The 24,736-nt window shown below is 45.7% G+C and overlaps 2 protein-coding genes across 8 annotated transcripts in view; one reads left to right on the forward strand and one right to left on the reverse strand.

The window, feature by feature from the left end:
• Nucleotides 1–1,814: 1,814 nt before the first annotated feature.
• Nucleotides 1,815–13,404, reverse strand: ZFAND2B (zinc finger AN1-type containing 2B). Of its 5 annotated transcripts, none has more exons than XM_028741613.2 (10): nucleotides 13,266–13,404; nucleotides 12,576–12,681; nucleotides 8,667–8,761; nucleotides 7,207–7,338; nucleotides 6,116–6,267; nucleotides 5,711–5,815; nucleotides 5,427–5,502; nucleotides 4,652–4,728; nucleotides 3,968–4,055; nucleotides 1,815–3,136 (listed from the first exon to the last, which is right to left on the reverse strand). In XM_028741613.2, exons 2-10 carry the CDS (start codon nucleotides 12,628–12,630, stop codon nucleotides 3,098–3,100), a joined length of 819 nt encoding a protein of 272 aa, XP_028597446.2. In that variant the 5' UTR covers nucleotides 12,631–12,681; nucleotides 13,266–13,404; the 3' UTR covers nucleotides 1,815–3,097. The 5 variants fall into 5 exon arrangements, with proteins under 5 accessions (XP_028597446.2, XP_077790193.1, XP_028597451.2 ...); XM_077934067.1 differs by having other exon boundaries at nucleotides 12,576–12,684; nucleotides 13,266–13,398; XM_028741618.2 differs by lacking the exon at nucleotides 13,266–13,404 and adding an exon at nucleotides 12,983–13,114.
• TTLL4 (tubulin tyrosine ligase like 4) overlaps nucleotides 13,378–24,736 on the forward strand; it is a 38,058-nt gene continuing 26,699 nt past the window's right edge. For all 3 annotated transcript variants that reach the window (XM_028741514.2, XM_077933920.1, XM_028741573.2), the window contains exons 1-3: nucleotides 13,378–13,514; nucleotides 21,064–22,531; nucleotides 23,818–23,939. In XM_028741514.2, coding sequence (XP_028597347.2) covers nucleotides 21,138–22,531; nucleotides 23,818–23,939 — 1,516 coding nt within the window. In that variant the 5' untranslated portion in view covers nucleotides 13,378–13,514; nucleotides 21,064–21,137. The remainder of the gene's footprint in view (nucleotides 13,515–21,063; nucleotides 22,532–23,817; nucleotides 23,940–24,736) is intronic.

Here is a 24,736-nt window from a genome sequence, read left to right on the forward strand (position 1 = left end):
TAATGCGATGTATGAACAGTGGTGCAAGTGAATCTGGCAGCATTAGGAAGTGCTGCATCAAGTGCCCAAATTCACCCCACTGCAAATATGCACTTCCTTTATATACAGCACTGATGATGCACCTGATGTTAGTGTATGAATCAGACACCTCTCAACGCTTTAGGCCAATCATGCACCATTTATGATGCAGCCAGCCAAACACAGCCCATCAACTGCCTACGGCTGCCTCCCAAGCGTTCTGCAGCCTTCCATTTCTCCCATCTCAGGAAGGCAGGAAATACAGATTTCAGTCCTGTGAAGGTTTGCCTTGGATGGCAGGTGGGCTGGATTCAGCTTGGTGCCCACCACGTCCTGAAGGCTTGTTTTAGCTCAAGGTCATTTTCTGTTCTCTAGGCAGATGCCCTAACTATGCTGCAAATGACAGCTGCTGGGACCATATCCCTGCATCCACCTGCTCCATCCTCAGATAACATTGCTACGCTATGATAGTTGCTGTAAAATATCAAAAAGCTTTTTGTTTAATCATTCCCCATTCCTGGCAATTAAACATATTGAAAAGCTTTATTTAAATTCAATTATATATATATATATATATATAGGCTAAAATAACTTTAAACAAAAAACTTGAGTTCAAAATAAAAAACTAAAATGCTCAAAGTTTACAACTAAGTTGCACCAAACACAATGGGCCAATCCAACATTGCACTATTAAGAATGTTGTCTGTGCAAGTGTATCAGCTTGCCAGATGGAATGATCCCCCCTCCCTCACGGTTCTGGGGGTTCTCCTGACCACCTCCAGAGCTGATTTTTGGAGGCACAGGAAGGGAGTCCCATTGCTGAGAACTTCTGTTGAAGTGTTTCACTAGGTTAATCACATCCACAGAGCTATGTAAGAAAGAAAACCAAACACAGCTGCCACCTGATATTTCAGGTGCACATCTATGTAGAAAACAAATATAAAAATAAAATACTGCATTTATGATTGTGGGCTTCCTACTGGATCCAGGGTTATCTAAGGCACGAGGAGCCAAGAGGTGCCATCCTAATCATCCATTTTCCAATGGCATGCTATCCAACTATCTGAGCTATGCAATGTGTTCAGTTTCAAGTTATGAACATATACAACTCTACCACTGAAAGAGCATTGGGAGCTATTGCCCAAGTCCTGAATGAACCTCATTTTGCCCACTATGAGCCCTTGCTTATTAAATTTTAGAAGCCCCTAGCAGCCCGATCCTTTCCATGCCCTTTTGTTCAAGTCTAAAATTTTACTTTCAGATCAGCATGCATCAGCTTTTAAGCAAAACATCTTCCTTAGTATCCATGCATATGTTCAGAGAGAAGAAAAAGAAAGCAAGTCTGGTCTTTCAGCATATAATATTGGCTTGCATGACCAAAGGATTTGAACTAGGCTTTTAGGTTGCATAAAAGCTCTCTTTCACTGCAAATCAATTGATTTTATTTCTTTTGGCAACCGGATAATGTGCATGCTTGTTCTGGAAGTGTATGCATTTCAAAATGGAAACTTGATTAAAAAACAAACAACTGGAAAATGTTGTTACCATAAATCATGACTTAAAAATTGCCTGGTGTGAAGTTAATCCCCCTGGACTAGTCTACACGCTTTGCCATGCCACTCCTGAGCAGCACAGGGGGACAGTATACTAGAATTGCTATTCCCACTCCCAAATGCTGAGCATTTTCTTAGAGAAATCCAAACTCCTTCCCACCCACCCACCCACAACCATCTGGAAAGGATGAACGTATTGTGTGCTCTCCAGAAAAACAAAGAACATGAAAGCAAAGGACAAGCTGGTTCTATCTGTGACTTTATTGGCTCCCACCAGCTTTCCCACAATGCCCTGCCATCACATCTTTCCTCCCACAACACTGGAGGTGATAATAGCAAAGGCACAGACTGCTGGATGATGCAGTGGCCCCTGCAGAGGGAGGGACTTTAATAATTGCTGCACAGCATACAGCTGAAGCCCAAGGCTGTAAAAAACAGACATTTTCTTTTATACATCTGGTAGAAGACAGTGCCTGATCAAAGCATGCATCAGACAGAAGAAAGACATCCATGTGGTCACTGAGGTATGGGTGCAGCTTGGGGCCAGCCAGCTTTGCCAACATGCAGTCTAAGAGAAGCTGGCCGTCTACTGGAAGCAGAGATCTCCCTTCCCTAGCATTATAGGGCAGCCAGTGGACGATCGGTCGGTCAAGGCTAATCTTTGGCAGACGTTCGGAGAAGGGTGCTGGCAGAAAGAGCCTTAGTCAGGAAACACAGAGAAGGGGAGAATCCTGACACGCCTTCTCAGCAGGGAAAGGGATTACATGGAACGGGTCCCAGAGAACTCGTCCTTTGCTCGCTGTGACTATCACGAATCCCGCCTCTTCCTGGAGGACTTGGGCGTTGCATTGTGCTTCCCATGATTCGAATGTCCCTGCTGTTGCTTCTGATGCAGCAGCAGTATTTGACAGAGAAACTGTGCAAGAGCAGCTTTAGAAAGACATCTCCTCACCCACAGCTTCCCCTAAACAGATAGGTAGCAAGAGGAAGCCCAGCAGCACCAAGAATAAGGTGGGGAGAAAGCTCTCTACAAAGCGTTTAGCACCACCTACTGTCCAGCTTTGGGACTGCCACAGGCTAAGAGAGTGGGGGCCTCTCTTTCAAACTCCCCACAGCTGTAGGAGCTTCCCCTACACAGCTGACAGTTTGAGGTTTAACCCGACTGATGCCAGTGCTGCCGGCCACTCCACTCCCCCTTTCCACTGCTGTGGCCTATGCCAGCCACGGCTCTGGTGGAAAGACTGGGAAACCTACCCCAGGGCTACCACTTGCTCCATCCAGTGGGAGAAATACTGCCAGCTACCCCAGAAGGTGTCTGATGGTCACAGTGCAAGGTGACAACAGCTGTGTATCAATGAGAGAGAGAGAGAGAGAGAGATTGAGGACTATGAGGACCAGGCAGGGAGTTCAGCCTTTGGTTCATTGTTAGTAGTCCTGAGGGAGCGGCAGAAGGAGGTAACCCAGGTGGGGACAGAAGAACCATGGTGACCAGGCACGATCCACGTGCTGATAGCGTCTCATTGTGCTCAGGACAGACAGCAGTTGGAGGGCTTTGTGCTTCGAGCCTAGGGGGACACAAATATGCTGAGGGTAAGAACAGCCAGAGAGGGCAGCACATCCTTCCCTCCCTGCCCAACAAGACCGGACTGGCCATTTTCTACCAGAAGGACCTTACACCACCCCACATGCACAAAGCACACTGCTTTACATTCTATGATTATATATAAAATGATGGTGGAGGGCATTATTCTCTCTCCTGTTTTGTTTTAAGCTGTGAAATCACGTTGTCTAAAACAATACAAATAAACCAAACTTGTATGGCTATACCTATTGATGATATTATCTCTAATATAGATATTAAATGGTTATACTTAATTGTTCACTTGATATTTTGTGAACCGCTTTGGGCACCGTTTTGAGGGCAAGTGGCATAAAAGCAAGTGGGTGACGACAATATATTGCAAGGAGAGAGGGAAAGGGCCATCGTTCTGTAATCCCAACCTGCAAACAGGACTGGTGGTCAAGGGTTAGATTTAAATCTATGTGGAAAAAATCTGCAGTGCACAAGTCTGTCTAACCTTTCGGGATACCTGCTTCTCCCCAAGCTGGGCAGGAAGATTCAGTGTAGTTAGTTAACCTACTCCTCCCTGCAACTAAAAGCATTTACCAAACCTAGGAGCATCCGGCCTCCAGAGTTCCATATACAATAAACGCTGATAAGAAAAGACCCTAAAGTCAGCTGATCTGATTTGGGCTCTAGTTGGCTGGTTTGGCTTTGGACTTCCTTGATGAGATTGTCCTCTTTTACTCACAAGGAAGCCTTGGTAGACTGGCAGAGTCTATGTGCAGGAGGAGGATCAGAAGCGACTTTGTGGGAATCGCCTCATCTTGCTCACCTGTTGTTGCTGCTGCTGCTGCCGCCGGTATTCCTCCTCGCTGGCCGACAGGGCCCGAGCCAGTGCAAGGTCTTCCTCTTCCTGGGCGCTGTTTGAGACACAGGACTGGACGAGTCAGGCATGCTGCACAATTAAGAATCTGTACCCCCAGCAACTTCCTGGCACATTCCTCCCGAGATAGGGGAGCGATTTATTTTAACAAGAACTTGCACTCCATTTAAATCATAAAAACCTCCAAGCAGAGGTCAGTATGTTGGTGCGCACACGGTGATCTCACCACATCTAGATCTGTATTTAATGCTTTGAGGGCCTAAGCAGCACAGACGTCTATGCTCTGCCTCCACAGCTGCAGGCAGTAATGCTACTCAATACCACTTACTGGAAACCACAGGAGGAGAGTGGGGTCAAGCTCCAGTCCTGCTTGCCAGTTTCCCACAGGCATCTGCTGGGCTAGATGGGCCAGTGGCCTGATCCAGCAGGCTCTCCTTACACTCAGAGGACTGGAATTGATGTCAACAGTCCTCTGGGCACATGAATGTTAACACAGCCTCCCCCCCTCCAACTCCATTCTCTGCCAGAGAGTCTCCCATATATGCAGATTCCAAGCAGCCAGCCTGGCACAGTGGCGCCAGTAAGATCTTGAAGCCAGCTGATCTCTGCAGGGCTGGCGCAACCGTGCTGTACCTGCGGGGTTGTGGTTGGGTGGGCACTGCCTCTGCTAGGGACATCTCCAAGGCTCGCTGCAGCGCTTCCTCCTCACTCTGAAACACAAAAGCAGATTCAGCCTGCCGTGGAGGAGGCTAACAGCCTCAGCAACTTGCAGCTTATAGGTACAGGGCAAAGCATATGCCAAGACCAAACTAAGCCTCCTGATGTATATTGTACCCACGAGGCATAGTTTGGTCAGAACTGAGTATACACTTCCAGAGTTAACACTAAAAACATTACTTCCGGTCAATGAGCCACCACAGCCCCTAGGGGGCCATGAACATTTGTGCCCCAGACTTTTTAGACTCATCTATCCGTGTACTATCAAACCAAAGGGATGCATTGGTTGCAAGGTGTGAATTTTCTTTCAGCTCTTCTACCCCACTGTGGAGGTTTTCACTAGAGGGAGTTTATATATCTCAGAAGCAAGCACCATCAATTTCAATGAGGATTATTTTCAGTGGGTCTAGGATTGCAGTCTTAAAACTGTTTTCAGATTACTGTCTTAAACCAGGAAACACACAACTTTGTATTTCTGTCTTATTCCCATTTTTTCCTGCTTAAGACTGCAAGCAGTTTTGCAAGCCATTTGTTTTCTCTTATGTAAATCACCCAGTATACTCTGGAATGTGATCCCACCAACATATATCAGCTTTGCAGCCATTTACCTGGAGAGTGGCATATGTGCAATGGAAAAGGCAACAGCCTGTGTTTAATGGTGTAAATGCCCAGTTTGTTGGCCAGGACTTACCAATCCATTCTGCAGGGCAACCACCGGAGGAGATATGCTTTGTGGCAGAGGAGGTGCTCTTGCCATCTCACTGGCTCTGTGTGCAAAAAAAGATGTCAACTGTCACTACTTGTGAGGCATGTAAGATGGAGAGGGAAAATCCCCAGGGATAATCCACCAGGGTGCCTTGGAACGTAACCCCTGCATCCATTGGGAGTTGCTTGTGCAATGCTTCCTGAAGCTGTATATAAGCTGCTATAAGAAGAAAGGGTAGGGGACAACACAGACTCGGGCAATTATTGTACCTGCTGGAGGTTGGCAGAGCTGCAGCAGCTCTCGTGGCTCCATTGTTGGGTGTAGTGCTTGTGGGTGCTTTGGCAGGTTTTTGAGCTCTGGCAATCGCGGCACTCCTGAAATGGGAAACGTAACTCTTGGTAACAGGAGACCTCTCTCGCCTCTTGCTAGTCTCCCCCTTCCCCTGAGACTAGCAAGAATCCACTCCAGCACTATCCTTTCAGGGACAATGTGAACTGTTGCCCATCAACATCTGGAGGGCCACAGGTCCCCAAATCGTGTGCTGGAACAACCAAGGATGGGGAGGAAACCAATGTCTCTTGAAGAATGCACACCAGCATTACTGCATGGCTGCAGGCACGTGTCTGGCACATGCCAAGCGTTTTGCCCAGCCCTGCCCTCTGTCCCGCCTTTACCCTGCCTTGGAGAGGGAATGCCCAGGGCCAGTGCAATCATGATCCAGTGGGTGTCGGTGCTTGAGGCAGAAATTGCCGTGACACTGGTCACACAAAACCTTCATCATCTCTCGTTGCTTGCAGCCAGGCCTCTGACACTTGTTGGTAAAGATCTAGGCAGATGGACACAGTTGTGATTCAAGACAGTTGGGGGGGGGGAGGGCACCCAGGACACAGCTGCTTTGTAAATGCATACAAGAGACCTTTGCTCATTGCGAAGTGACCTCTCTGGGGTGCAAGCCTGGGCAGTGTGCATGGAGGTCCTGGACTGCCCAAATGACAAGGAAATGCCAAACTGCAAGCCTCTAACCAATGAGAAGTTACATCCGAATTATGGTAATCCCCAAGAATGGGCCTCCAGATGCTGCTGGACTACAATTCCCATCATTCCTGACCATGGGCCATGTTGGCTGGGGTTGATGGGAGCTACAGTCCAACAATATTTGGAGGGCCACACATTTGCCCCGCCCCTGTTTTGAAGCTTGCTCTTCTAACTTGGCTGGCCCCAATTTGGCTCATAGCCAGTCTGAACTCTGCAGCCAGACTAAACTCACTAGTGCTACTCAATTTGGATGCACAGCTCGTCCGTTATTCCAGCCCTTCAGATACCCTCCAGAGAAAGGAGAAATCATCTGGACCACACTGCACAGGAACATAGCAAGCTGTGTTATATCAAGATGATTGGTCCATCTAGCTGATTGACTGGCAAAGACTCTGCAGCGTTTGGGACAGGGGTCTCTCCCAGCCTGACCTGGAAATTACAGGTACTTTTTTGTAAGAAAACACACACTCTATCACTGAATAATGGCCCCAAACCTGCTTGCTGAACCCAGAGTGTGCTGAGACACACAATCCAGAGTACAGGGCATATCAGATTTTGTGTGTGTATATGTTTAAATATTATTTTATAAGGAAATTATATTTCTATATGCATAGAAAAACACAAAATTAAGGTTGCATCCAACTGTTGTATGTCTACCTATCTGATTCTGATGGACTTAAAGCAACGTGTCCCACAAGAGGCAGCAGAGAGGACGGATGCAGCCTCTTACCTTGCGCTTGCGCTGAGCTGGGTCCGATTTGCAGTCCTGATCAATGTGTGCTCCCACCACAATGTCAGGCATCTCTCCCCGCTTGACAGGGATCGGGATGCTGCAGAGTGGGCACACGGGGACCTGCACATCCTGGGGACAGAACAGACAGAGAGCACGTTACACAATGGCCCCTGGCCCACTCAGTATGAGAGCATACTAGATGCTGCAGGGTCTCCTCATCTCCTAAGGTGTCTCCTGTTCATGGTTCCAGAGGGCCATGCCTTCCAAGGAGAGTATTCTGTTCTCCATCCGCCCCACCCCCCAACCTCCATGTTTATTTTCTAACTGACATTCAAAATTCTGTATCTACTGAGGTGCAGTTTTCACTGGCTGTTTGGGGAGATTCTTTTGCCCACTGGGAGATCGATAGATAGACAGAGGTAAAAGTAAAGGATCCACTGATGGTTAAGTTCAATCAAGGTGACTATGGGGTGCAGCACTCAACTCGCTTCAGGCTGAGGGAGCCGGCGTTTGTCCACAGACAGCTTTCCAGATCATGGGGCCAGCATGACTAAACTGCTTCTGGCGCAATGGGACACCGTGACAGAAGCCAGAGCACATGGAAATGCTGTTTACCTTTCTGCTGCAGCAGTACCTATTTATCTACTTGCACTGGCATGCTTTTGAACTGCTAGGTTGGGAGAGCCTGGGACAGAGCAATGGGAGCTCACCCCATCGTGGGGATTTGAACCGCCGACCTTCTGATTGGCAAACCCAAGAGGCTCAGTGGTTTAGATCACAGCGCCACTCACATCACACGCATACACTTATGAAATCTTCAGAGTTCCCCAAATAATCTATTTTGTCCATCAGTGGCCCTGTTGTGGCTCCATTTCTGTCAGCACTCACCACCTAAGTTCACTATTAAAGAGAGTGAACATCGTCCCATTAAAGTGTAACATCCCATTACAGCCACTAGGAACCACTTGGTTGGCATTGACCCATGACAGGGCCTGCTCAGTGGTGGGTCTCCACTTGTGGAATGCCGCCCCTAGTGAGGTGTATTTGTTTCTATCATTACTAACCTTCAGAAGGAATTTTTAAATTGTCCTGTTTACTCAGCTATCTGATCCTGAAAGCTACTATTCCTGGCAACCCTGAAATCATTGGCTGGGAGAATGTTGATGGTTTCTAAACAGCTTTCATAATGTTTCTAATTATAATCGTTTAATCATGTGTTTGCTGCACACGGAGCCTTTGAACTGAAGTAACTGAAGTAACAACAACAAACTAACAGTCAGTCCTAATAAGAAGCACTTCCAGCTTTTGAAAAAGAAACAGCTTCCTCCGCAGCAGGACAAATTCCACCCTTTGGCATAGACAAGGTCAGTGTGTTTCATGAACGCGGAGAGAGCATCTACACCTGATGCGTCAGAGTGCCGCGAGCGACCAGACTGTCCCCTCCAAGTTTCACTTACCTTCTTGTAAGCTGAAGTGCAGTTGTGATGGGCGTAGGCAACGTGGTCAGTGCAAAACAGCTGTTCACAAGCATCACATTTCAGGGGGAGGAAATCTGAGGGGCAGGAAAGGACAATACAATGAAGAGTTGCAGCTGTCTTCTCTGCAGCCCTACACGGGACTTGCTAGGTATCCTTTATTTTAAGCCAAGAACACACTGGATATGCAATCTCCCAAGAGCATACAGGAAAGGTAAGAAAAGATCTGAGCACAATGACGATGCCATAGTAACTGATGACTAACACAGACTCAAACAGGTATGCAACTAGGAAAATAAGATCCAGGCTACCCCCTTCAGCAGCCCCTGACTGATGGGCTCAAGTAACAAGCTAATATCCAATTCTCCCCAGGACTCTTCAAATAAAGAGAACTAGGAAAAAGCTTCTACAAATAGGACAGGAAGAAAGTGCATTTATTTTTGTCTTATCGAGAAACTGAGCCAGAGCCAGATTGCATGGCAGGTGGCTGAGTTGGTAGAGAAAAACCTGGCGTGCAATAAAAGATTGTGGACAACTAAGGAAAATGTTCTCAAACATTCACACACACACACACACACACACACACACACACACCCAAGTTCTACACAGTAGGAGGGCTTTTACTTCAACAAACACTGGGGTGTGTGAACCCCATGTCTAATCTTAATTGGCACAAACAGTGGGACCTGTTTCAAAGCCCATCTGCATAAGAGGGCAGTTTACATTTCATCCTAGGTAACACCCCCAGAAGGATCCCAAACCCTGACCATAGCAGTTTCTTGCATCAGCATGATGGGCTACAATCCTTTCTGTCTGAAGCATGCAAACACAACTAGTATTTTCTAGCTAAAAAGCACCAGTGTTAATGTTGTTACAGTGGGACCTCGGGTTAAGAACTTAATTTATTCTGGAGGTCTGTTCTTAACCTGAAACTGTTCTTAACCTGAAGCACCACTTTAGCTAATGGGGCCTCCTGCTGCGCTGCCACTGCACGATTTCTGTTCTCATCCTGAAGCAAAGTTCTTAACCCGAGGTACCACTGTATCTGGGATTCCCCGAAGCTAGACAGATTGGTCTTCTTGTATGAGAGAGCGTGGCTGGGTAAGGCAGAAGTGAGGAAACCTGCAACTCTCCAGATGTTGTTTGTCTCCAACTACCATCCCATCCCCAATCAGTGTAGCCAATGGTTAGCGGTGGTGTAAGTAGCGACATATGAAGGACCATAAATTTTCCATTCTTGGCATAAGGGATGTGTTCATATGAGACAGGTAGCAAAGGAAGCTGCCTTATACTGAGTCAACCTAGGGCAGCGACTCTCCCATGAGTTCAGTTAGAAGTAATCTTTCGCAGCCATATCAGAAGATGCCAGGAATCAAACCTGGAACTTTCTGGATATTTATTTAAATAATGTATATACTGCTTAATCATTAGCATTACTAATAAACCATACAAAGAACAAAACAATAAAATTTGGATAATAAAACTTAACATAAACCCAAACACTACCCCTTAAAGTATCTGCTGGGATGAGAAAGTTGCAAACATATGTTTGTAACAGGAGCAGGAAACCAGATTTAAAGAAATTGTATTAAAGTAATTTGGTCTGATTTGTAATAATTTGGAAAAATAATATTTTTAAAAAAGCAAGTTTGTCATATGCCTGAAGTTCAGCAAGAAGAGTGTCTATCAAATCTCAGTTGGGAGGGAGTTCCATAAGCTTGGATTCACTATGCACAGCTTCTAGTAGTTACGAAACATGCATCTGAACCATGGAAGACATCCAACAGAGACTCCCTGAAAGATTTCAGTGATCAGACAGGGATGTAGGGGACCAGATAATCCTTAAGATATCCTAGACCCAAGCGGCTAAGGGTCTTGCAAATTAATACAAGAACTGTGCACCTGACCCAGTAACATGTAGCCAGCTAGTACAGCACCAGGGTTATGTTCCTGCCTCCATCAACAGCCCACCCCTAGCAGTTTGCAGCAGCTGGAGCTTCTGAACCAAGCAGAAGGGTAGCCCCACAGGCCATAATCAAGAATTGAGGTTACCAGTGCATGAATTACCACAGCCAGGCTATCCCTATCCAAGAATGGCTATTATTGATGCACCTGCCATAGCTGGTAAAATGTACTCCTAGCCACTGAGGCAATCTGAAACTCAAGTGACAAAGATGGATCCAGGAGCACCCACAAACCTGTTGTTTCAGAGGGAGAGTAACTGGCAAATGGCTCATCTCTCAGACACAGGAACCATCTATCCACAGTACCTCCATCTTCCCAGGGTTTAAGCTCAGTTTATTTGCCTTCATCCATTCCACAACTGCACCTAGACAATGTTCCAGACCAAACACAGCCTCTTGTGACTCAGATGTTACGGAGAAACAGAACTGCTCCAAACAGCAGCAGAACCATGCCCTGTGGCACAGCATAACAAAAGGACCATGGGACAAAGATGCAATCTCTCAGTGCTATTCACTGGACATAGCCCTGTACGCAGGAATGGAGCCAATGTAAAAAGTGCCCCCAACACTCATCCCACCATGCTGTTCCAGGAGGACACTGATCAATGGCTTCAAAAGCCACAGACTGGGAGGCAGAAGAACAGGCACATTCCACTTGTCCTGCTCTCAATATGGATCATCTATCCAAGAAACCAAGGCTAATTCTAACCTGTGCCTGATTCCAACCTGAGATGGATCCTGATTGTCTGCATCCTCTAGGAACTCCAGTTCTGCTCTGCCATCACTCTCTCTGCCACCTTGATCAATAATAAAGCAGTTGCTCTACCACTGAGCTATGGCCTTTCCCTTAAAGGTAGAGCTAATGAAAACAAAAACAAAGACTGTGCAGTGTGCTATGATCATTAGCACTTGCTCGATTTCTTCTGGGAATGAAATTTATGCCATTACTTTAAGCACTGAAGCAACCTGGGACACCAAGATCATTTATAATTTGGAAAATACCAAGGGTGCGTCTCCATAGAGATGCACCTACTCACCTGTTAGCTTTCAACATAATTCCAAGTACCAACACTAACACACCACCTAAATGGAGGCAAGCCCTTTTAACATGCTGTGCCCCACATGTAAAAGAATATGCTGGAGCCATCACGACATGCTATCCAAGCTGCAACAAACTACCAGCATAACTTGTGATTGACAGAAACTATTTCAGAAATTTTCTAGCTAGTTCCTAGAAGTCATCAGTAGTTACCAAAACAAGATATGAGCTGTTGAGAAAACAGAAGCCCTTGCAAAAATCAGCACAAATCTGCCTGCTAACACTTTCATGAACTACAGCTCCACAACATGCTCAAGGTTCATTTCAGTGGAAAATTTTTGCGGTGTGCTTAGCTTCAAAACACATCCCTTGGCTGAAGGGCAAATCTGACTCAAAAACAAGAATTTTTATATTCAGCCCCAGAACACACACTCGTAAGCAGACCCAGAAAATCCAGGCTCCCACACTCAGTACTACAACCTGTTATGAAACACCACGATGCTCTTTGTATTGGGGGGTAGAATGGAAGAATTCTGATGACTAGTCTGTATTTGTGTCACAGCTGCAAACAGAGTTTTGCTTCTCATCCTGTTTTAGTGGCTGTTGTTTACTGCCTACCTTGGCACAGTATTTCGTCCCTCCTCACCCCACCCCACCCGTTTTTACTTTTGTCCACTTAGCTCGGAACTGTTTGCACAAACTTGCAAAGACTCTCCACGATCTGACAGGAGCCTTTCCCAGCCCAGAGTCGAGGGACTGAACATGAGAACTTCTGCCAAACTATAATCCTTCCCAATCCCAGTCCCTTGACCTCAGTTTAGTTCCCCAAGGAGATAGAAACCAGGAAGGGAGTCCATGTGAGGCATGCAGCTAAAGACAGATTCTCACCAAGGCGCTTGCAAGACGGTTCTGAGCAGTGGGCACCTAAATCTGGAAACTCCATGGCGCTGCAACGGGGCTGGAGTCAGCGAGGGATGAGGGGCAATAATCCTACCTGCTGGGGAAAAAACAGGGTTAGAAACTGCGGGATCAGAGCACAGGAGGGAGTTGTCACCAAAGGAGGGAGGAGATGCCGCAGCACCCACGGGGGCAGAGTGAGAAGAAAGAGGAGGAGGAGCTGCAGCACCCATGGGTGCTTCAGCAGCTAACGAAGGGGCGCGGGGCATAGCACCCAAACGGTGTGGAAAGAGAAGGGAGAACAGCATTGTCGGCTAAAGATAAGCCACATAGCAGGAAGGAGGAAAAATAACCCATGAAGAAAACATGAGAAAGCAGGGAGGGGGACAGATCAGTACCAAAAACAGCAGGTAGACTCCGCCTTCTCTGCTGCAAACAAGGAAACCTTGGCTCTTTCCACCCCACCCACTTCCGCTCCTAGGCTCGGTGACGTCATTTTGCAAGGCCCATATGGCCATGCTATGGACATTTGAGAAATTCAATCAGACATTCCTTGTCACTAGCCCCGCCCCGCCCCCCGCCCCCGGGAAGGAGCCCCGTTTGCCTCAGCACCGCGGAATGTTGGGAAATGTAGTAGAACGCTGGATGCGCTTCCTGGAGCCGAAGCCGCCTTCTACTCGCCTAGAAGTGGAATGGCGCGGTGTATGATGGTAGCTGAAGTCAATCGTTGCGTAGTTCCCGCTTTTTCCTTATGCCGGGCAGTTCCGTCAGCGTCCCTCATACGCTTGAGTGAGGGGAGTGGGGCGGGGTGCGCTTGAAGCCGCCACACGCGGCATTCTGGTCCCGCCTTAGCCGGAAGTGTCTCTATGGTGACGGCGGGAGGTTCGGGTTGGGCTAGAGGGGGCCAAGCCACCGCCCGCCCCGGAGCCGGTAAGTGGGGAATGGGGCCCCGTGGCCACCAGCGCCGGGTTGCCGCTCGCCTGTCCCTCCCTTCCCGTCTCCCTTCACGAGGGTGTTGGACTCCGCGCCCAGGCGTCCCCGGTCCTGCCCTAGAGCGAGAGTTACGTGCCGGGCTCTTGTTCTCAGGCGCTCACACGAGGCGCGAGACGACACGCGCTCCGCCGACTGAGCTCACTCGAAAGGCTCGCGCCCTCTAGCGCCTTTTCTTTTTGGCCCCAGGCAATGTCGACACGTGGGGACCGCCAGTCTTCCTCCCCACATCCCCGATGGCGGGTTGGGGAAAGTTATATTTCTTTCTTACTACTTTTAGGTTTACGGAATGGGGGGTTGAGAGAAATTCATGGGGGCAGATCTGGGCGCAGCCCTTCATCAGGCTCAAGACAGAAAAAACGTGGTCATGTAAAGGCCTGGGGGGGGGGTTCGTGGTGAAGCGTTCAATGACTGGTCTTCCATTCTTGTGCAGGTTTTATCTCGAAACATCAGACCCGTGTTAGGAGTTCACAGCCCAATGGTAGACTCGCTCTGCTGGTGAACTAGTTCTATTCGTGGGTGGGCCAGTTAACGTGTTACATGTTGGCAAGCATTTTACCAGTGTCTCCATCTTGTCAGTTTTTTGACTGCTAGTTTGATATAATCAGTTGTTTATTTTTATGCTACCGCTTGTCTGTTAATAAAGCGGTATTCTCTCAAAGCACGACCGGTTTTGTCATAGTCATCCCTTGGTCTGTTAGGTCATTACATCACACACACACACACACACACCCTTTAGATAATTGCTGATGGTGTGACCTTGATTCCATTTGCTTATGCTAGCTGCAACATTTAGGGTTTTGAAACAGATGTAGTTCAGTATATTAATGGCCCAATCTCAGAGTTTGAAAAGGAGGTGATTCCTGACATGTGCTGCACTCTCTTTCCTGAATTATGTCATCTGTGCAAAGCAGCTGAAATAATATGCACCTTTGCTTCCTAGTCAGGTAACTCTTAACAGTTGTGGGTAGTACAACTTGAAGACATTCCATTTTATTACATTGACTGACATATTGCTTTATTTTGTCATATATTCCTAGTGCGTCATTTAGTAAAATGTATTTCTAAAAACCAAGGTTCCCTTCCTCTGCATTTTCTGCTGTCTTGGACTGTCCCAGTCATTGTCTGTGATGTGTTCAGGATTCATTTTCTTGCAAGTCAACAGTTACACAGCTTTGCTCTGTTTGCTGTTTTTGTACAAGGATTTTTCCAGGTGGGTTGTGTGAAAGTCATTTCCCAAAGCTATAACAATGCTTCTCCACCTCATCTAGCATGTTTGTTTCGTACACATTTTATTTCAGTTTTAAGTACTAAACCTAATTTTTTTCTGTACAGTAGTCAGTGCCGACTTCCAAAACCTATGGGGATATATCTAATGGTGCCCCTCTATGAACAGAAGTGTCTTTCCATTCTCAGAAGGATATGTGAGTCAGCAGAGGCCTCTGCTAATGGAAGATAGAGACTATTTTCATTGATTTCCCCTAGTAGCCCCCCGCATCACCTTCTGTGCTGTTCCACCTTTCCATTAGCAGAGGCTGGATCAAAAGCTCTTTCACAAATGGAAAGGCACTATTGTTGAATACAAGCCATAGTATTTTAATCACCTTTTCTTTTAGCATGAATAACAGAATCATAGAATTGTAGAGTTAGAAGGAACTGTGAGGGGTCATGCCTGCAATGCAGGAATCTCAGCTAAAGCATCCATGACAGATAACCACCCAACCTATGCTTAAAAACCTCCAAGGAAGGAGAGTCCACCACCTCCCAAGGGAAACCATTCCACTATTAAACAGCTTGCTGGATCAAGCCAACATGGTCCATCTAGTTCAGCATCCTCTTTCCCACAGAGTCTAACCATTTACCTCTGAGAAATCCGGCAGCATGACATGAAGGCAAAGTCCCTCTTTTATTGTTTCCAGCATTCGGTATTCAGTATTCCTGAGTTTAGCAATGCTTCTGGTTAAGAAAATATGTGTGCCTATTTCTGGTTCATTGATCGGTCTGCCTGACTTGTCTGCTTTGGGATTTAGTTTGCATACTTCTCTTGTGCAATAAGTGTAGTGCTACCACTGTTACTATTTTTTAACATTTAGCATTTACATTACACCAGCAGTGTACTTAGTGCTAAGCAGAATAGGCAAAGGATAGTCCCTGTTCAAGATTTTACAGTCTACATTCCATGAAGGACACTTGGGTAGGGACGTGTACAAATAGTAAAGATGACCAAGAGGGGACTAGGAGATACTTGTTGAAATGCTTTATTGCAGAGGTGGATCCTGAGGAAAGACTCAAGAAGGGGGAAGTGTCTTGACACACTGAAAGGTGGAAGTTGCGTTTGGGTGTTACGAATTTCATGGCTAGAAGAAAGAGCATGAGTTAGCCCCTCTCTTTTCCTTAGAGTACTCTCAGGCAACTTCTGTGATGAAATAACCAAGTGGCCTTAGGCAAGCTGTGATTTCTTGGTCTCCCCATATCTGCAATATCGGGAAATTAATACTGTCCTATTTTACAAGATGACTGTGAGACATTTCATTAAGATAAGGTATGCAAAGTGTTTCAAAGCAACATAAGAACTTAACTACAAGTGAATTCATGATCTGCTTTAGAGACTTCAGTATCCTTCTCCCAGGGATTTGAACAAGAAACCTTAATGGTGTTTTAAGTAGCATTTGACAGGGTAAATAGTTGGAAGTATGCACTACTAGTGTGGGGCTGATGCTGGAAAAGACAAGCAACTCAGGAGAGAGTTACAGGGGTGATATGATCATAGGGAGATGAAATGGGAAAGGTGGCAAGGCAACTCAGGACCAGATAGCTACTTGTTCTTAATGACATACAGATATAGGTTTGTATTTGATATAAAAATGCCCAGACAGGTGAGTGTTCTTTTACTATCAGCTGGGGTGATGGAAAATGCAATCCATCTTCAAAATTCATTTGTCTGTTACCCAGTACCCTGCCTTGTACAGTTACATTGTGCACTCTTATTAAATTATAGATGACTAGGCAAGTTGGGACATGTTAATAATTTCAGATATATACTTTTCAATATTACTGTGAAGCAGCTTTCCATATATTTTATTAGCTTGTTGTTGGAAGCCATTGCAACAAATGGAAATCCCTGGTTTTCTTGCTATGTTTTAGGAAAACTCACTCATATTCACTGCTTCTGCATCTAGCGTGTCCACCTTAACAGTTTCTCCCATCTTCCTATTAGTAGCATAACCCACTCATAAATGACATTCTCAAATATATTTCTTCCTGCTCTCCTCCATTTCATTGGTCAGGACTCAAACAAGCAATTCCAAGCAGAATTCCATTACAGGCTTTTGAGTTTAATGTTCTGGTGGCCTGATGGTGAGCTTTTGCCATTGCTTTTAAACTAGAGTGAAAAGCACACCACTCCTACAAATCTTTAGTACAGAAGAGGGAACCTTTGGAGTAGCATTTGTAGGAGTAGTTCATTGGATGGAGGCAATAGAAGGAATTAATGCATCCTTATGCTGTTTTTGAACACCGGAGGCGGGGGGGATGCTGGTAGCTCTATTACTAATCATATTTAGATTTTGAAGAGCCAGCAGCTGCTAATTGTGCAACTCTTCTTAGAAGAGCTTTCGGACCAGTAGGCAGTTCTGAGAACTACTATGGTGAGAGTACTCCTTGGAGAGCTCTTTGCTGTGAATAATAAATGGGAATTGAAGTTTTATTTCTCTGGTAAATCAAGCTGGACTTGATTTGCTTGATTCGAGTACCTCTTTTATGATCAAGGGAGTGGTGTGCCACCCATGTGCGAGACTGAGGCAAGAACTGTGCTTTCAAGAAAAGAAGAAAGGTGGTTCTGTGCCAAATTCAGCAGCTGTTGTTCAAATCCTGTTTGTAAGTAACAAGTGAAACTTTCCAGGGTTGCCATGGTATGCATGGCATACTATTTCACATAATCGTTCTGCGGCATACTGTAGATGTTGTTTGGCAGTGGGTCATATTTGCATCAGCACTATAGCTAATCTCTTTTAAAAGCCCAGTTATGAGATGTGTGGAAGAAAGTGCTGTTGAGAGCATCCTGGTATATTGCTCTTGACCCATAATAATATTGAAGACAGGGAGATGCTCAGATATCTTGATAGGATTCTATGCTTTTGATGTTCCAAAATTATTTATGCAGATTGCAAACTGATTAGGTGATGAGAGAGGAAGGAGGAGGTGGTATGGCGTTTGATTCAAAGTTTGAAATAACACACTTACCTAGGAGCAAGCCCTGTTGAACATGTATAGTATGTATAAAAGCTTGTTCTGTATATTTTTTTAGGGTGTGCTTTTTTGTCTTGATGCCCTTTTTCAAGGTGGTTTAAATTAATTAGTTAGTTAGTTAATATCCCACTCTTCTTCCCAAAGGAGCTTAGGATGCCAAACAACAAGTGATAAAACAATAAAAATAATTCCAGTATGGATTCAGACAGCAAAATATCTCAATTCAAAAGGCTGGTTGAAAGAGGAAGGTCTTGACTGGGCATCCAAAAGACAACAGAGACAGCTCCTGTCTGATATTCAAGGGGAGGGAATTCCTAAGGATAAGTGTCACTGCACTAAAGACCTCCTGATAAGATGGTATTTGCAGGAGGCCCTCCCTTGCAGAGTACAGTCATCATTTGGGTACATAAGAGAGGTAAGACGATATTTCAGGTATCCTGCTCTTAAGATAAGTTGCTTGCCTTTTAATGTCGCATCAAAATTATCACTTGAAGTGGACCATTTCCCTTCACCATAGGGCGTGTCCTTCATGGATCTATTTTGATTGAATTTTTAACTAGGTTGGATGAGTCTCCTATGGAAGATCTATATAGGAATGGTTCTGGAGAGGGGATAGATGGGCCCTGAATAATTTTCTGTGTTTGAAATTGTATAATCTCATTTCTCTGCTTTTTCTGTTTTTGGTCTCTCAAAATACCTTGAGGATTAATCAGCCTTCAGAACTTGCCTGAGGAACAGTAGCTGGTGGATATCAAGCAACACGTTTACAAAATGAAATTCTATCTTGCCAAGTGCTAGTAACTCAGTGTAGTCTTTGTTTTCCCCCCTAATCTGTGTGTAGGGCTTAGATGTCACTACAGATTGGAGATTGTTGTTGGGTGTCGACTTTGTAATCCAATACAGTACATGCAGTGTATCAAGTGCTGCCTTCTGAACTGGAACACACCATCAGAGCTGTATCAGCAATTCATGGGAGGGAGGATGGATGTGTATTGGACATAAGGTCCTTTTTCAATGAGTAACAGTATCACTTCCCACCTCTTAGTTCTCAAGTACACTAACCTTTGATAAACTTTATGATTTTAGGATAGGAAGGGGGGGGGGGAGGTTCTAGGATGGCCCTGTAGGTGCTTTTGATGTGACAGCTCACCTGAAAGAGGGCAGGAGTTGTGCGTCACACTTCAGCATGTAGCCTGAATGGTAGACAAAGTCCTGTTCTAGAATGTTATGGATGTTGACAGTTCTTTTGGCAGAGAGGCAGTTTGCTTTGAGATAGCATAGAAGCTTGTTGTCAGAACAAAGGTTAGTGCTGTCCGTTGGCTCTGTACTGGTGTTAGGAACAGAACATAATAACGGTGAAGTGAAACTTCCGGGACAACAATATTTTTGTGAGAGAAGTCAACTGCTAAGAGCCCAAAGTATGTCCAGCCAAAAGAATGTTTTTTAATCAAGTTAGAGACGAGATGTCTGGTATAAATCCTTTTCAGGCTGTCTAGAGGACCATGCAACACCACGTCTGCATCCTAGTACACTGGAGTTCCACACTACTGCCAATTCTGTGAGCTGCTACTGGTTGTACAAGGTCAGCACTGTCCCTAAATAACCTAAAGGGCTTATCACATGAGCAGTCTACTCTAGGGTGGCATGTCTTTATAGCTGAGCAAGTTCCCTTCTGTTTGAGGGTATATTAGATCCACTTATTTTGTCGTCTAATGCATTAAATACCAGCCATTTTACAAGGAAATGGGTGCGAATACACCTTTCTGGCTCAATAGGTGTTGTAGGCATTTTAGTTTCTTTCATATGTATGCTGTGACATTTTTCTTCCTCTCCCTGCCTTCAAATCCACTAGCATTTGTTTAACAAGATTGCCTGATAAGCATCCTAGCACAAAAGGTGAAAGGGGCATATTCAGCATGTTGAGGGAAGCCTCATTGCTAATCCCCTGCTAGTCAGGTTGCTGGATAAAATGGGTGAATGTTATTTTAGAGCCAGGATTGGACTGTGCTTTGCTTGTGCCCCTGCTGCCTCTCTTGGCTCTTTGTACAAGGGACTGTTTGATTGAAACCTAGACTGAATTCTTTCGGCACTGCCTTGATGAGTCATCAGGCATGTGCTGTGAAGAAACAGCCAGCCTCCAGTAGGAACCTAGCAATTTAAATGTCAGATTTTCTTTGGGTAGGAAAGCTGATTCCCAATATTATAATATATATACCATGTAATGAAAAGGGCAAGGGCAAAGTAATCCATTTAACCTCAGAACATAGGTTAGCAAACACCCCTAACACTAGTTCTGAATATTTTCAGGAATGCTTTCTAGCATGAAGTTTATCACTGGTTCAATAGCCCTTTGGCTATCAAAATGTCACCTTGCTGCTTATCAGCACCCCATGTCATCCTCTGCAAAATGTAGCTTGATTTTGTAGACATGCCTATTTTTCAAACTATGCGTGTGCTCTTGTTCCAACTGCTTGCTCTGTATTCTGGCAAGACGGGTGGAGGACAAAATTGCTTAGAAAAATGACTGAATTATCTGCTCATTCTCCTTTTTGGGAACCAAACTCTGAACCTTGGGACTTCCATTCCCAAGCTCTTCCGCAACAGCTCCAGAAGGATTTGTTGCCTGGCTGGGTAACCAAGTGAAGAACCTATAGTGCTGGAGCTAGGTATAATAAACAAAGTTCTGCTGTTATGTCTAGTTCTGTTCTTGGTTCTAGGCTTTCTGTGGTATAAGATGTAAAAGAACTGGTGGATGGAAGAATCCTGCATGAGAATAAGAAACACAAAGGTGCAAGCAGGAATACTGAGCAATTATTGCTAGCTTATTTGCATTCTAAACAAGTGTTTATGTTGTTAACCTCATTCCCCTGCCATCCCCTTGCGCAGGAGAAAAAGCCCTTTTCTGGCTGTTCTTCCCTGTAGCACAAGCCTTCCTGGTGGTTTAACAACAACAACAATATAATATAATATGCCGTCCATCTGACTGGGTTGCCCTAGCCACTCTGGGTGGCTTCCAGCAACACACACATAAAGCAAAACATCAAACATTAAAAATTTCCCTATACAGGGCTGCCTTCAGATGTCTTCTGAAAAATAATAATACAGGTCCTTTGTATGCTGTAATCTGGTCTTTTTCTCAGCCTTGATGGCACTGTCTTTCATTAGTCATCTTACCAACAACAGAGATTGACTGGAGTGCTTCCTTTGGGCCTCGTAAAGTTCATGTGTGTGTTTCTTTCAGGCTGGTCATGGTGAAGATGCCGCTCTGACTCCGGTTCACCAGCTGTACTTACTGAGAGTGTGGGATGGCTCTACATGGCCTCTGTAGGGCCAGAAGCCTATAGCCTTGGCCTCAAGAGGGGAAACCAGTTCCAGGTGGGCATTGCACCAGGGCTGACGGTGCCGCCACTCTCAACAAAGCTTCACAAGAGTAAGGCCTGGTACCTTGCTAAGCAGCAGGTGAAGCCCATTTGGCAGCTGGAACAGAAACATGTGACCAATTTTCAGGACCTCCAATCGGTCCACTCAGGGATTTCTTCCCAGCGTCCCCGCCTCTTGTACCCAGAGTCATTATGTAGTGATACAGCGTTCCTGACTTCACCTCCACCTTTGCCCCACGCTCTCCCAAACTTCCTCGGAAGCACCTTGCTCTACCGACGTTCTTACTTCAGACACAAGCCTTATCGGAGGCTTGAGTCCATCTGTTTGCAGCCAACTTCTTTGGAGAAGAAACCTCTTTGTGCTCCGCTCCCTGCATATCGCTCTGTTCTCAACAACACCATGACATCCTCCGCCATAGACCCATTCTTTATGCCGAATACTGCTGCTGACTGTTCCAATCCAGTGTCAAAGGGGTTCCCCCTAAGCTCAGGGAAGCAAAACTCCAATTCATACAGGCCAGTGCTAAACAATAACTCTTTCCTTCGGCCAACTAGTGCAAAAGTGCCTTTGCAGCAGCAGTACCACCAACCGCTGCCACCAGAAAATAAGAAGCTAAAAGGCTTGTCAAGACCTATTGGCTTCTCTTGGACCCACTCTGGTGGAAATGGAGATGGCGCTCCTGCGAACCTTGAAAGAAAGCTTGGGAAAAACAGTGGCATAACTCTTGAGCAACCCAGTGCCAAATCTCCTCGCTCGGCCATTCACAATGGCGTGGTTCTCAAAGTGGAACGGCCCTCCTGGCGACTCGAAGATGGTGAGAACAGGTCTCAGAACCTGAAAGAGCAAGATGTGCGGTTGACGGAAGCTATGCGGAAGCTGACTGCAAATGGGATCCGGAAGGTTAGCACCTACAACGAATTTGGTCACCGCATTGACAGTTCTTGCCTTATGAATGCAAACTTCCACTCCAGTCTTTTCAATCGATGGAAGCCACACATAGTAGCACAGATCACCCCAAAGGACGTACCAGCTGCCACCTCCCCAAATCTGGAGCCTGGTAGCCGCCACCAGAGCCTTATGGTCACAGAAGCTGCCGATGTCTGCACTAAACGCATCGATGTTCGTTTCTTAGCCTCAAATCCTGAACCTTCCAACCACTGCGCCTTGAGTCAGACTGTCAATCACACCTCTGTAAACGCTGGAGAACAAGTGGTAAAAACAGAGCTGTCCCCACGGACTACAGTCTCTGAGGTAGAGACCAAAATTTCCTCTCTTCAGTTAGGGACGGATACAAAATGGGGGAACCCTGTTACTGTGAAAGAGACCGAGTAAGTACTCTGGCAAATATGTCTGTTGGGGTGGGTTAGTGTTTCCCTTTCAGTACTCTTTGTGGCAATAATTGCCAACCTGTAGCCCTCCAAGTGTTGCTGGATTACACTTCCCATAATCCCTGAATCATTGGCCATGCTGTCTGTCAAGCTGGGCGATATCAGCTTTTCAACAGTGCGGTATATCATCAGCCAAACATCGCAATCTGGTGATATACCGCATTGTTGAAAAAACAAGCTTCATTGGCCTCAGCCAGTGAGGCACCAGGTGAAACTGCCGCATCTCTCACTGTGGGAACTGAGGCGGTTTCACCCTAGTGCCTAGCAGACTAGGACAACACAGCTTGTTTGCATGGCTCAGCTGGGGTGCGGGAAGGCTCCCAATCCCCAGCAGTGCCCCCCCGCTTGTGTGGGAGCCAGCAATGGGCTGGGGGATCCTTTAACTGCTCGGCTGAGCAGAGCGGCAACCACACATGCCTCAGCTGAGCAGTTCAAAGATGCAGAGGGAGGAAAAAGTTGTATTGAAGCCTTGCCAATGAAGCTTGTTTCTCCCTCTGCACAATATGAGGGCAGAGTGGGTATATCACTGGTGAAACCGCTGCTGCTCCTGAGTCCCTCTGCTGGCAGTGCCTGCTGGAAGGAGTCAAGAGTCTTGACTTCCTCCAGCGAGTGTTACTAGCAGAGGGACTCAGGAGCAATGGCAGTTTCACCAGCGATATACCGCTGAGTGAAGCCGACTTTGTGGTCTGCTCCTCATACTGGCCCTGGGCGATATATTGATATGTCACCCAGGCCTAGCTGACTGGGGCTGATGGGTGTTGGAGTCCAACAGCACCTGGAGGTTAATCACCCTTTTCTTATGATAAGGACTGTGTTTGATATAGTAGAATACGCTAAAGAACTTAGTAGCAAAGTGTTCCTATGATGTAAGCATATTTAAGCTTGGTCATCAATCGGTGTTTGATACGCCTTGGATGGTTTTGCAGCCTTCACTGTCTCCAAAACGTCTCTCAGGTCAGATGACAATTCTGCTTTACCACTGGTAGCCCATTGTTTTGACAAGTGTGCCACAAGTCAAGTCCAAAATTTGCCACTTGAACTATTCCTCCATTTCTCTCCGCACCACTTCTATCACTAACATGGGTTAATGTTTATAATAGTTATTTGGGATATCTTGCCTTGTCTGTGATTTCTTGGTCTGTTGTTGGGTGTAGAGATCTTTTTGCTTTGCTAACTGAGAGGAGTTACAGAGCTTCACTTTAGGGCTGTAACCCTTTGTGTTGTAGAGCTGCAGTCAACCTCCCCCTGCTGGACCAAGCGGAGGTGGAAGATGTAGAGGAAGAGCTCCCAGACGGCTTGGAAGATGCCTGCAGTCAGGATGAGGAGGGAGAAGAGGAGGATGGGGAAGGTCAGCAGTCACATTTATCATTTATTTCCTCTCTTCAAAGTACAAACAAGACTACTCACCACACATAAAAAAGGGTTTTCATACACTGATTAGTCTGTTAATACAAATATACTAATTACTGTCATTTCAAAACACAGCTTGAATCTAGTAAAAAGCTAAAACGATTCCTACTGTAGTTGTCCATGCTTACTATTAGGGCATGGATATATTGCAAATCACTCTATAATATCAAGAGAGAAAGAACTGTATTGCAACAAATAAAATTGCTAGCTTGAATACTATAATTTGCCTTGTGGGCACTTTCAGCCTATGCACTTTCTATACTTGTAAAACTTGTTTTGAGTGATATTTAGTTAACTGCTATTGTAGGCAGAGCAACAGTCTGATCTCCATTTACATTTTACTGGTGTATTCTATTAAGCATTCAGTTAATTATTTTCTGGTTACCCAGAGACAAACTTTTTAAATCTACTGTCTTGAAACAGTTCAGAGTGAGATAATTTTACCATTGAATGTACAAGGCCTGACAATATTTCTAGATCATAAACAGCAGTAATAGCATTCAGTACTGAGGCAGAGCAACACTAATTCACTGCTGATGGAAGGGCTTCTGTATCCTATGCAACCCAGCCAGAAAGGGGGGGGGGTAATAAATAAAATAATAAGTTGTTGTTACTACTACTACTACTACAACTACTTGGTCTGAGAAGGGAGAGCCCAACCTACAGATATGTGTGATGCTTACAGCTGTGCCCCAGTTTAGCTGTTCCACCAACAAATCTTTCATGGTGGTGGCA

The sequence above is a fragment of the Podarcis muralis genome, chromosome 1 (genome assembly GCF_964188315.1).
Source record: "Podarcis muralis chromosome 1, rPodMur119.hap1.1, whole genome shotgun sequence".
NCBI classification, from domain to species: domain Eukaryota; kingdom Metazoa; phylum Chordata; class Lepidosauria; order Squamata; family Lacertidae; genus Podarcis; species Podarcis muralis.

Excerpts from the sequence above, each read along its gene's own strand:
- ZFAND2B (XM_028741613.2), bottom strand. The coding sequence starts at position 12,630 with ATGGAGTTTCCAGATTTAGGTGCCCACTGCTCAGAACCGTCTTGCAAG. Across the intron at positions 5,816-6,115 it reads CATTCCCTCTCCAAGGCAGG|GAGTGCCGCGATTGCCAGAG; the intron begins GTAAAGGCGGGA and ends TTCCCATTTCAG. Across the intron at positions 3,137-3,967 it reads AGCAGCAGCAGCAACAACAG|GCTCGAAGCACAAAGCCCTC; the intron begins GTGAGCAAGATG and ends GTGTCCCCCTAG.